This window comes from Labeo rohita, unplaced genomic scaffold (genome assembly GCF_022985175.1).
Source record: "Labeo rohita strain BAU-BD-2019 unplaced genomic scaffold, IGBB_LRoh.1.0 scaffold_290, whole genome shotgun sequence".
Taxonomy (NCBI): Eukaryota; Metazoa; Chordata; class Actinopteri; order Cypriniformes; family Cyprinidae; genus Labeo; species Labeo rohita.
In genome coordinates, this window is record NW_026129207.1 from 24,071 (window position 1) to 37,509 (window position 13,439).

Genomic DNA, 13,439 nt, shown 5'->3' on the forward strand with positions numbered 1-13,439 from the left:
GAAAGTGTAGTGTGAGAGCGGCATTTTTGGGTTTTTGCGAAGGGTCATGTCATGGTTGGTCGAAGGAAGGCAAGGAAGATGAAGGTAATCCACGTAAATTATTTTAATTAGAATCCACACGATACATGAAAGGTAAATATTTCAGGTTAAACAAACACATGTGACACTAAACAATGACTGACAGTCAACTAAACAAAAAGGAGACTTAAAATAAGTTAGCTGACGAGGGCAAAACAGGTGATGGGAGTTAACTAATAATGAACTAATGAGAACAGGAACATAACCAAATAAGGACAAACAGGAACTGGAAGAAACCAACACAAAGAACTAAACCAATACTATGTGAAACAAACCACAACAAAAGAGTTCAGAACTGTGAGAGTTTGCCCCCTCCTAGAAGGCGCTGTAGAAGGAGCAACCGTGGAGGGAGGGCAGGGGTTCAGAAGGAGGGGCTGAAGAAGGGCAGGCAGGGAGTCCCGCAGATGACCAGGGTGGCTCTGACGGAGGGAGGAGTCAGAGAGGAGATAGGAGGGACCACAAAGGCTTTGATGGAGGGAGGAACCAAGGAGGATCCCTGGAGGACCAGGTGCAGGAGGAGTCAGGCAAAGCCCAAGCCACCAGGCCACCATAGTGATGGTCCACAGTGGAGCTGATGGAGGGAGGAGCCATGGTGAAGGAAGGGCTGAAGACTCCAGGGGACAGACCGGCAGCGGCAGAGCAGGTGGTGGTGGAGCCTGAGGTGTAAACGGAGAGCCGATGAGCCAGGGTGAAGCCAAGGATTTGGAGGGGCAGGGTGGAGTGGGTGGCTTCGGTGACAGAGGCGTAGGCAGAGATCCGAAAGGCCGTGGCGGAGTGACAGAGGACTCATGTGGAACCCGACGGAGCCAGAGGGTGCACGAGGCACAGCCGGAGGAGTGCAGTCCCGAGGTGGAGGTAGGGGGACGACTGACCAAGGTGGAGCCAGAGCGACAAGGGAACCTGGTGGAGCTGGAGGACTGACAGACTCCAATGGAGACGAGGGAGCTGGAAGCCATGGTGAATAACATAGGTTTCATAGAAAATTGGACAAGTTTTTGGGGCAGACCTGACCTGTTAAAAAGAGATGGTCTTCATCCCTCCCTGGGTGGTACAACATTCTCTTGAACAGACTTGAAAATTATGTTGGCATTAGTGGTAGTGCATTGGCATGGTTCAAATCGTACTTATCTGACCGCCATCAATTCGTGGCAGTAAATGAAGAGGTATCATATCGGTCACAAGTGTAGTATGGAGTACCGCAAGGCTCAGTACTAGGGCCTTTACTTTTTACGCTTGACATGTTACCCTTTGGAGATATAATCATGAAATATGGTGTTAGCTTTCACTGTTATGCTGATGATATTCAGCTCTATATTTCTTCGTGACCAGGCAAAACATATCAATTTGATAAACTAACGGACTGTGTTAGTTTATCAAGTTTATCTGAACTGTGTTAGTTTATCTGAACTGTGTAGTTCAGATAAAAAACTGGATGACAAGTAATTTCTTACTGCTAAATTCTGAAAAAACAGAGGTGTTAATTATTGGACCTAAAACCTCTGTGTGTAATTACCTAAAACACTGTCTAATACTTGATGGCTGTTCTGTCAATTCTTTGTCATCAGTTAGGAACCTAGATTTGCTATTTGATGGCAATCTTTCCTTCGAAAACCATATCTCTAGTATTTGCAAAACTGCATTTTTCCATCTCAAAATATATCTAAATTATGACCTATACTCTCAATGTCAAATGCTGAAATGTTAATTCATGCATTTATGACCTCAAGGTTAGATTATTGTAATGCTTTATTGGGTGGTTGTTCTGCACACTTAATAAACAAACTCCAGCTGGTCCAAAATGCAGCAGCTAGAGTTCTTACTAGAACCAAAAAGTATGATCATCTTAGCCCGGTTCTGTCAACACTGCACTGGCTCCCTATTAAACATCGTATAGATTTTAAAAGCTTGCTAATTACTTATAAAGCCCTAAATGGTTTAGCTCCTCAGTACCTGAGCGAGCTCTTATTACATTATAGTCCCTCATGTCCACTGCGTTTTCAAAACTCTGGCAATTTGATAATACCTAGAATATCAAAATCAACCGCGGGCGGCAGATCATTTTATTATCTAACGCCCAAACTCTGAAACAATCTACCTAACACTGTTCGGGACACAGACACACTCTGTCAGTTCAAATCTAGATTAAAGACCCATCTCTTTAACCTTGCTTACACATAACACATCAACATATTCCTATAATTCAAATCCGTTAAAGGATTGTTAGGCTGCATTGATTAGGTCAACCGGAACCGGGAACACTTCCCATAACACCCAATGTACTCAGTGCATCGTCAGAAGAATGGCATCTATGCTAATATTAGTCTGTTTCTTTCTTATTCCGTATCCAGATCAGATGGTCACTGCAGTCCCCCAGATACAGTCCGTACCCAGCCCAGACGGTGGATCAGCACCTAGAGACGACCTCTACAGCCCTGAATGTCAGCGGAGACCACATCGACTAGATGAGCCCCAGAGACAGATCCCCAGTGAAGACCTCGTCACCTAGACGGCCGTCGGCACAAGACCACGGGAACCAGATGAGTCCTCTGCATCTGGCCAAAGGAGAACTGGCCCCCCGACTGAGCCTGGTTTCTCCCAAGGTTTTTTTCTCCATTTGTCACCGATGGAGTTTTGGTTCCTTGCCGCGGTCGCCTCTCACCTCTCGCTTGCTTAGTTGGGGACACTTTTTCTTCACACGATATTGTATTTTATTTGAACTGAACTGAGCTAGATGATGACATCATTGAATCCATTGATGAACTGCCTTTACCTGAAAATTGAGTGTTTACTGTTGCCCTTTTGCGTTATTGATGCACTATTTCCTATCTGATACTGTACAGCTGCTTTGTCACAATTCTGTATTGTTAAAGACGGTATATAAATAAAGGTGACTTGACTTGACTTGACTTGGAGCCGCTGGGTCACAGGATTGAGTCGGAGTCTGCGCCTCAGAGTCTGGAGGTGGAGTCGAAGGATCCTCCAGACTCAACACCAGTGGAGCTGGAGATGGGCAGATCCATGGCGAGCCCACGCCACAGATGGAGAGAACAGGGGCAAGTTCAAGCTCAAACTGGTGTGCAAAGTTTTGCTGCGGTTTCCGGGTTGAACGACATGTTTCCTGGAAACGGTGTGCAACGGGATTTGAGATACATTTTCTCTTGTTTGATGGGTGTGTCAAAATGTCAGCCCAATTAGCAGCAACATGTATATAAACCACGCGGTATTAAAGAGACACTGATTAATGTAACATAACAATACTATACATATTTATATATTTTGTTATTGTATTGTGGAGTGACACTTTTGTAAACTTACTTCTCTGATTATGTAATGGTAAATATTACAATATCATAGCACAACAACAGTGATCAGCAAAAATGATAAGCCTAACATTATAACACAGTCTCGGAGGTAAGGAGTGGATTATCCTTCACCTGAAATGTTTGTCTTTTCATCCTGAAATGTGAGGCAAATGTTGGATTACAATAATTAGGAACCACAGTTTCCACAAACCCCTTCACTCGACTGGGATGTTCTCTTTTTTTCTGGACGGTAAGGGCAGCGACTGTAACATTGGGTGTATTTTGCAGTATTAAACACATATTTATACAGACTTCATCAGGCTCTGAAAATTCTTCAAAAAGAACATAAAAAATGGCCTTCTCAGCTGCCATAGTCGCAACAGAACAGGATGTTCAATGCACCACCATTTCTGTTTGAAAAATGTTTTGCAACATTTTGTCAGGGCTGAAAGCAAAGATGGAACATAACCAAATAAGGACAAACAGGAACTGGAAGAAACCAACACAAAGGAGTAAACCAATACAGAAAACAGAACCTATGTGAAACAAAAGATTTCATAACTGTGACAGGTCAATTGCAATTAAAACAGTGTGTCACCTAGTCTATCTGTAATAAGGCCAAACATTCAAGGGTATGTAAATCAGGGCCATTTGGGTGAACACTGTTATGTTTATGATTTTAAAAGGTGCCAAATAACTTTATATATGATAATAAATGGTTTCATATGATCACCATCTTTAAATAAAAGACAATAAAAGAAAATAAAAGTTTTTTGCATGATCAGTCATATTTTCAAAATCATTGCCAAAATTGCACAACTTCTGCCATGGTATGCAAACTTTTGAGCACAACTGCAACTGTACCCATCAAAAACAAACACGCTGTAAACACAATTTATCTCAGTAACTCAACCATCCACCAGCTCTCAAAACACACAAGATGACTACCAAAACATTCAGGTTTAAAAATGTTATAATCAGCAAAGTCAGTAGTCTGTTAAGGAGCTTCAGATGTTGCCTTGCCTGCTAAGTGTTGTGTAACTAAAATGCAGTGGTAAAATGCATTTATTTATTTATTTATTTTGGAGCTTAGACTCAAAGGTGAAGGTTTCATCATCTCTGAACCAAGTTTAGACTGATGGCTGTGAATTTTCACATATTCTGATGCAGTTCCTCTTTTTTCTATAAGTGTTTTTCCTTTTATATATGTGCCTTTTTAGTTGCTATTGTTGCTACAAAACATTTACAAATGACTGTCAGTTTCAGTGGTGCAATGTCATAATGTTTCGTTACAAGTTTGTATCCAATAAAGCTAAAAAGTTCAAATTAGTTGATTCAGGTTTGTTTATTACAGTTAGAACTAAACTCAGTAAAAAGTGTCTCTCCTGGACCAGGAATGATAAACTTGATGTAAAGTCTGGTTCTGTGCACATACATTTTTTCACATTTAAGTAGTGGTTTCCAAACCTGTTTCTGGCGTTTAATAATGCACATTTGCATGTGTCCTTTGAATAAAACAAGCATTTCAGCTCTAGGAGTCTCTTTTAATAAGCTCATAATATGAATCAAGTGTGTGCACTGAGAGACACAAAAAACTTTGGTTAATGAATTAATAAGTAATAATGCTTAGTCATATGTGTTTAATAAGTTCATAATTAATATGAATGATATATAATGCATAATTATTTGTGAAGGTCATAGTAACCCATAAGTAATGACATCATCTTGAACATCCTTATTTGTCACTGACAAAGCATTTTTTTTTAAAGACCAGCTATAGATGGTTAAATAGATAAAGAGAAGGCCAATCACAATTCACCATACAAATATGCTAATGAAAAATATGCTAATTATATCACAATGACTAGTCAGTTATTGAACATCAGACATTTTATTTGTGTAAATCAACAGGCAATTTCCAACTTTAACCTCAGTTTCTTAGAAGTATAGTCTGAAAATATAGTCTGAAAGTAGGAAATCTGTACATTTAGCGGTTTGGGGAATTAATTGCAGACATTACATTTATTTGATTATGGGTTTAAAATGAACTAGAAAGTTCAGCACAGTGCTGTCCTGCAAAAATTACTAAAATTGTCATTCAACAAATTATTTGTCATCTAATAATGTTTCTGCCTGTGTTTGCGCTTTATTTCCTGAGAGTTTGATCCTAAAAAATCCTGGGGAGTCATACTTAAAAGTGTCTCCATGGGGGTGCCAGAATCCAAAAAGCTGAATCCACAAACTTTAACACTAGTACAGAGAAAAGCCAAAAAGCAAACTGGATTGTGGGAGTTAAGATGGATGCAGAAAAATAGTTGAGTGCAGGTGTTGTACTATAATGCTGACAACATGTCTCGCTTGGCCCAGATAAACTACAGCTTAAAGCAGCCTTGTTGTCTTACTCTGATTTCAGGACTTTACCTGGATGGGATGAAGAGTGATCCTCTCACTGTCTGCTCATATGAGTTTAACACTGGCAAATGCTAATGTGCTAGCTCAGTTATTAGCTGCAGTTTCTAGAGACATGGTAAATGTCTCAGATTTAAGACATATGGGGATATTAGGTCATCAAAGGTCAGATAACAACAAATATTTTTAAAGTTTTACATCGGTGTCTGCTAAATGACACATCATGATAATATGAACTACAATTTAAATTTAGTTTCAAGGAAATAGGACAAGGAGAAGTATTGATTAATTCTTCAAATTTATTCTCAATTGCAGGCCAGGAAGTCTGAGTCTGATATCACATTTTCACCACCGTTTGTAAACCAATAAAATAAAATACATTTATATTTATACTTAAAATACTTAACATAAAACATTTTAAAACATGTAAAATCTTTTTGCAAAAGAATATTTAATTTATTTTGAAGATAAAAATAAAACGACAATTTATATTATGATTTCTGTCTGTGTAAATGACCAATTCAGGTTTATGAATTCAAGGTACCTGTCTTTGTTGATCACTGTATTTAATATTGCATTTAAAGCAGTCTGTATAATATAGAGCACTGGAAAATGACATTAAAAGCTGTATGAAAATGTCTATAACATCCATATATATTAAAATAAATCTTGCTGTAATCTTATAATTTATAGAGGGTGTTTCATTGTAATACTGTAGCCATCTCTATTTCCTCTGGGTGGTGGGAGTTCTTCTTTCCTACAAAAAACAAAAACAAAAACAAAAAACAAAACAAAACATAACAAAACAAAACAAACAAACAAACAAAAAAAATACCCACCTCTGAAAGAATTTTTTTTTTTCCTACTGTCATGATTGCAGAGTGTTAGAGATTAATGTGAATAATTAGTTTTTGTGATGTTCAAAACTCACCAGCTCTAATTGCACAGATGATCTGAAGAAGAATCACAGTAGGAACAGCAAACACTGCAATCTCAACAATAATCACAATCACTATAGGAAAGATGTGTCGACAGATAGAAAAAAAAAACAAGAGAATGAATTTGTGAAACTGTAAATTGCTTATTAACAGGGTATGAAACAATAAACAATTATTAAACAACCATTCACAAATTCACTGATAGTTTCAATACATGCAAAGCCATTTCATACCTCTGAATAATGATCTGTGGATTTTGATCATTAGTTTAGTTCAAACATAATGTGACATGAGTAAGGCATGCATAAATACATTGTTGTGTAGTAACAGCAGGTGTGTGTGTGCAGCTGAAGTCATCTCAATGTTTGAGTTAGTGATTCATTTAATTATGTAGCTGTACAGTATGGAGGTTGGAGTTCAGATGCACCGTTTTGTGCAGCTATAAAAACCACCAATAATAAATACTAATTTTATCCCTGTATTTAGCTTAATTACATTATTTAATTTAAAAAAAAGTCAGTGTAAGAGACTTGAGAGGCTGAACCTTGTTGTGTATGAGCTGCTGCTGTAGTTTGGCTTGATTTCTTCTCAGATTTTGGAATCTGTGTTGTTGAATCAGTTAAACCTGCAGGGCATGAAAGTTAAGATGCATCATACTGTTGAACATTAATATTATATTTTCATACTTGATGATTATATCATGACATACAGTTTGTGATCCATCATTAATTTTGGTGTGCATTACCATCATGGCTGTTTATAGAAAAAGCTGCCAGGTTGTTTTTCATTCATTCATTCATTCATTCATTCAAATATACTAAAAGCTGCAAGTAAGACTTGTCCAGCTGTTATGGCTCAATTAGAAATTTCAGGACAAGGAGGAGAAGCGCAGACATAAATGTATAAATGTGAGCTGCTTCCTGGTTAGATGGAGTTTATTTGTTGTCATGCAGTACATTTTAAAAACTAGCAAATATTTTGTAGTTTTTCGAAGGGACATGTTTTCAGGGGTGCAGATGGCCCTAGGGACGGGGGGACATGACCCCCCCTTCCCCCAGATTCATAGTGACCCGGTCCATCCCCCTCATTGTCCCTGCCGCCACTCTTTGATTATTGCCGCCACTGCTTCAGAATCAGTTGCAGGCTGACCCCAATAGAGTCTGGCTGCACCTGCACTCTCAGACACCTGCACTTCCGGAAGTGACGTCATTTGCAGTCTATTTTATTTTTTACTTTCTTTTATATATTTATTATTTTTTCAATTGAATCTCTCAACATTTTACAACAGTAGCCAGGTGGTGAAGACAGGAAAAATAAACAAATTACAATGTCACTCTCAATCGCCACCTGCACGCTCAGCTACCTGCGATGTCACTTGCAATCCACACAAATGTTGCGTGTTGCCAGTGGAGACAAGAAGCTGTGGTGGTTAAACGTTCAAAACTAATTTAGCATAACATACAGGGTCCTGCAAGTCATCTGTAGGAAATAAAAACAAGACCCGCAAATCCGTGGCCACAGAACAGCAGAATATGAACATGAAGCAGAATATGAACGAAAGAATATGAAGTCTCTTGTTAAGCGTTTTCCTCCCGTAGAAAACCATTAAAACTTAATGTTGCAATTAAGATGCAATTAAAAGATCAAATTCGATATACAGGGTGGGCCATTTATATGGATACACCTTAATAAAATGGGAATGGTTGGTGATATTAACGTCCTGTTTGTGGCACATTATAAGTGGTCAGAAACTTGTAAATAACTCATGAAAGAATAAAGTTACGTTAAAACCAAGCACACCATTGTTTTTCTTGTGAAATTCCCAATAAGTTTGATGCGTGATGTATCCATATAAATGGCCCACCCTGTACAGTTTATTAATATAATGTATATGTAGGCTATATAGTGTTTTTTCCAAAACGTGGCATAATGATAAAGACTAAACTCAGTATGCTCCTATTCATTATTAAAACAACTACACACAAGCAGGTGAGCCCAGAATAAACGCAATGCCGCGTACATTCGCGTTTTCCCATAAAGAATAATCTCTACAGCTGTTTTATATCATTGTCTTTTGTTTATATTGATTTTCTATGGGAGGAAAATGTCTATTTAACGCATTACGTTCTGGGCACGTCTGCTTGCCTATGCAGAGTTGGTCCTTTTAATATCATCTAATGCCTTTCTTATGGCGCGTTCATACCTGCTGGTATATTGTTTGACAACAGTAAGGTTTATATTGAATTTGATCTTTATCATCTTAGTCCATTTTGCCACATTAAGCGTTTGCTGGGCAAGTATAAAAGTGAAAGTTTGCGCATTGTGTTCATGGTCATATGAAGTACATTAAATGAATAAACTATATTACAAATTTGATCGTTTAATGCCACTTAATGTATCTTAATACATTAAGCCATATCAAATCATGGTTTTGTACGGGAGGAAAAAGCTTAATGAGAGACTTTGCGCATCGGGTTCATATTCTGCTGTTCTGTGGCCACGGATTTGCGTGTCTTGTGTTTATCTCCTACAGATGACTTGCAGGACCCTGTACGTTATGCTATTAAATTAGTTTTAATCGTTTAACGACCACAGCGTCTTGTTTCTATTGGCAACATGCACCATTTGTGTGGAGGTAGCTGAGAGTGCAGGTGGCAATTGCGAGTGACATTGTAATTTAGTTTCTTTTTTCTTGTCTTCACCACCTGGCTACTGTTGTAAAATGTTGAGAGATTTAATTAAAAATAAACAAACAAATAAATAAATAAAGTAAAGTAAAAATAAAATCCACTGCAAGTGACGTCACTTCCGGAAGTGTAGTTGTCTGAGAGTGCAAGTGCATGTCTGCAGCCAGACCCTTCTCGGCTGACCAGGGCTCTAGACTCATTCTTTTTACGGGTCGCTCATTTGCGACTTACTTTCTCAGTCAGGAGCACATAAATTGGTCGCTTTTTTTTTTGCTATATTAACTTTAATCAGCCCATGCTGATTAACTTTTATCATAGTTTTTAGTTCTATGGTAACGAAAGTGGTTGACTCTCAACCCGTATGCTTTTTTTTTTCATCAGTAGTATTATTTTTGGTATGAATTTTGTAAACGGGACTTTTGCTTCAGTCGGCTTCAGATGCTTTCACTTTCAAATTCGCGATCTTGTCATGTTTTACAAGAAAAGATTATTGTCTGTTTTGCTTACATTTATACTCCTTTCACTTTTTAAGACTAAAACAAAAGATGGATTCACTGGTAACCTATTCTTTATTAAAAGCATAACAACAATAAAACGGGCTACAAAACGAATAAGATGAAGCATGGCATACACCACATGCTGTATGGCCTATACAGACCAATACATTACAGAATGTTTATTTTCAAAATGAAAACAAAAAGAAAAGTGGAACTCTGTCGGTGACAATGCTTGCATGTTTATTCTCCCACAATAATAACAACATGTTCACCTTCTTCCTCAATATTCGAGTCATTTTTGCCGCGAGCTGCGCGCACCTTCGCGCTCATGCTGACGGGCTAGTGGTATAAACCAGGCTCTACATCCGAAGCGATCGCATTGAATGCGCCTCTCTTTACGTGATCATTGAATTCTGACTCCTGCATTTGCTGACAGCTTGGTCCCCCCCAGTTAAAAAATCCCATCTGCGCCCCTGGGCATTTTTATACAGTACCTAAGTAACTAATGTGTAGACATGACGTGTAGCTATGAAGGCATCACTCTTGCCTCCATAAAGAAATTCTGTTCACTGATAATTGAGGTAAGTAGGATTTTTTTCTGAGGAACCCCTTATGCTTAGAAATGGCCCTGGTTACAATATAAACACATGAAGTTGTTTATATCGCATTTATATGAGCAGTGATCTGCAGCCCATAAACAGTCAGTCTGTCCTGAATGAATGACATTAATAATCATCATGTCATGTCTCTGTATTAGAGACTCTTCTGAAATTGATTAAAGAAATGTAGTTTCTTACCTAAATACTTGACAGTATATGTGACTGAGGTCTTTAGTTCATTCTTCTGTTTAACCTGACATCTCCACTCTCTGTTGTGATCTTCATTCAGGAGTGTTGTAGTCAGAGTGCTGTTACAGTGTGTTGAGGAGAATGATATCTGATATCTAGAGTCTGTCTGCAGATTCACACCAGCCTGATTCACCCAGATCAGCTGAATTCCCTCAGAACGGATCAAAATATCACAAGAGACTCCACAACATAAATACAACTGACAGGAGAGAGTCACAGAGCTGCCTGGTCTGATCTCAGTCTGTGAGGATGATGAAGTGACTGAAACAGAAAATAAGACAGAGATTGTGTGACAGACCTCACTGATTTCACTGAACATGTGAGTTTAAAGGTGTTTATTTTATAATAGAAAATTTAATCATAAAAATTGAAGAAACACTGACCATGGAGAAAATGCAGATAAGCAGGTGCATCAATTCCATTTTGTTGTCCATTCACATATTGTCGGCAGCTGTAAGATCCATAATCTTCTTTTGTGACTTTCTTGATGTTCAGAGAGCAGTGAGAGCGCAGACTCAGTCTCTCATGTCTCTCTATGTCATTCTTTTTTTTTCCTCCAGCAACCAGTTCAACTGTCTCTGAATGGTTGCTATAGATCCATGTAGTTGATGTGCAGTCAGAAAGAGCATTATTACAGGGCAGACGGACATTTTCACCAGAACTGCAGAACATATGAGTGTCATCCACTCCACTGCTACCTACGTATATATACATATATAAAAATAATAATAAAATCTGGGTTAACTACTTAATCTGAAATGTAGATATGGTCTTGATTATGAAATACAGTCTGTAAAAAGCACACTCTGTGCTTGCAATATCGCTGTGAGATGTATGACTTTTTTTTTATTTTAATTTTTTTTAATTACCTTATGAATGCCTTATGAAGGATGTGTGAGATGAGAAAAACATAAATAAATTAGATTAAAATCAAATTAACATTGCTTTATGCTATAATTGTGCCTTATGATTAAACAATAAAATATATAGATAAAAAATATATAATATTGTGTGACATTTGTCACACCGTCTGGGTGCTCATTAACAGGGGACGCACGTCCTAATTTTGCTAAGTTAGACGTGTTCCTGGGTCAACATATTTTGTTGACCCTGGAACAGCATTTTAATCCAAAAATTTAATCTTCCCCACAGGTAAACGTGATTTCGCCAAGTACACCATGTTCCTGGATCAACATCCTTGTTGATCCTGGAACAACATTTCAATCAGCCAATCAGAATTGAGGGGTAACTTTTCAGGAAATATGACTTTTAGACTTTCAATAACAGTTTGATGCTTCTACACCATCATTAATCAGCTATCATTTCCTTCTGATTTTAGGAATAAATTGTGGTTATGGTTAGGTTTAGGGGTAGGGATTGGGTTAAGTCTATATTTTTGGACAGTAATGTTGATCCAGGATCAACAAAACATGTTGATCCAGGAACATGTCTTACTTGGCAAAATCACGGCGACCACTGCAACAGGGCGACACTAGTGCTGAATACCTCTAAAAATGAACTAATAGGATATGACCTGCTCCAGAGCCGATTATGTTCAGAGACTGGGTTGCTATGGCTAAATACTCTGAAAGTTACTTCAGCTTTTAGAGCCAAAGTTGGATTATCTGTTTACTTAGTTGTAAACTTACCCAGACATGTCACATAACCTGCTATCTGGAATAGACACTCATTTTGAGTGTGACAGCAGTATACACACAATTCTAAACCTTCCTTTCAGAAATAAAACAGTATTTACACCACATGACTCTGAGATAATAACTAATTTACTGACTTAATGAATTTCATCACAATAAAACCAAACTCCAGACACTATGTCAGGGCAATTAAAACAAATTGTTTGGATAGATGGTTGTTCACATTATACACATCCTTTCTCTTATAGATCATACACAGATTTCTTTACCTGTGAGAAGCAGACAGAGAATGATCAGTCCCAGCAGACACATGTGACACTTATTAGCCATTTTCTGTTTCTGTCAGTCTTTCTTTTCATTATATAGTTACAGCTCTTACTTCTAACACCATCAGCTCCTCCTGTAGGTGTTAACTTCCTCTGATCTCACCAGCTGATTGTTTAGTTCTCACACTATACAGCTGCATTTCCCTCACACTATACTGATGAAGAAAATGAATGTCATATGATATATAATGCATAGTAGTTACTCAACCATCCACAAGCTCTTAAAACACACAAGATGATTACAAAACATTCAGTTCTAAAAATGTTTTAACCAGCAATATTTTTGTTTTGTTTAAGGAACTTCAAATGTTGTCTTGCATGATAATTATTGTGTAACTAAAAAGTAGTCATGTTTATTTATTTATAATTTTAATTTTTTTGTTCCTCATCAGTAATGCCTTTTGTCCTCTTTATTTTGTGGCCTGCTAAACTCCAAAAATAATGGTTCCAAAATGGTGTTTTTGCAGTGATGCCATAGAAGAACCATTTTTGGTTCCCCAAATAACCTTTCAGTGAACAGTTCCTAATATAACCATTTTGAAGAACATTTAAAAAATCTAAAGAACCTTTTTCGACTATGAAGAACCTTTTCTGCATTTGAAAGGTTCCATGGATGTTCAAGGTTCTTCACAGTACCAGGGATGCCAATAAAGAACCTTTTTTTTAAGAGTGTAGTGCATGGTTCTATTAACTTATTAT

The 13,439-nt window shown here is 37.8% G+C and overlaps 1 protein-coding gene across 1 annotated transcript; it reads right to left on the reverse strand.

The window, feature by feature from the left end:
• Positions 1-6,490: 6,490 nt before the first annotated feature.
• Positions 6,491-12,760, reverse strand: LOC127160129 (uncharacterized). Its single transcript, XM_051102781.1, has 6 exons — positions 12,684-12,760; positions 11,143-11,457; positions 10,722-11,020; positions 7,272-7,329; positions 6,721-6,801; positions 6,491-6,546 (listed from the first exon to the last, which is right to left on the reverse strand). The coding sequence occupies exons 1-6, from the start codon at positions 12,742-12,744 to the stop codon at positions 6,491-6,493; spliced, it is 870 nt and encodes a 289-aa protein (XP_050958738.1). The 5' UTR covers positions 12,745-12,760.
• Positions 12,761-13,439: the final 679 nt, after the last annotated feature.

Excerpts from the sequence above, each read along its gene's own strand:
- LOC127160129 (XM_051102781.1), bottom strand. The coding sequence starts at position 12,744 with ATGGCTAATAAGTGTCACATGTGTCTGCTGGGACTGATCATTCTCTGT. Across the intron at positions 11,458-12,683 it reads TCTCTGTCTGCTTCTCACAG|GTAGCAGTGGAGTGGATGAC; the intron begins GTAAAGAAATCT and ends ATATATACGTAG. Across the intron at positions 6,802-7,271 it reads AGCAGCTCATACACAACAAG|TGATTGTGATTATTGTTGAG; the intron begins GTTCAGCCTCTC and ends TCTTTCCTATAG.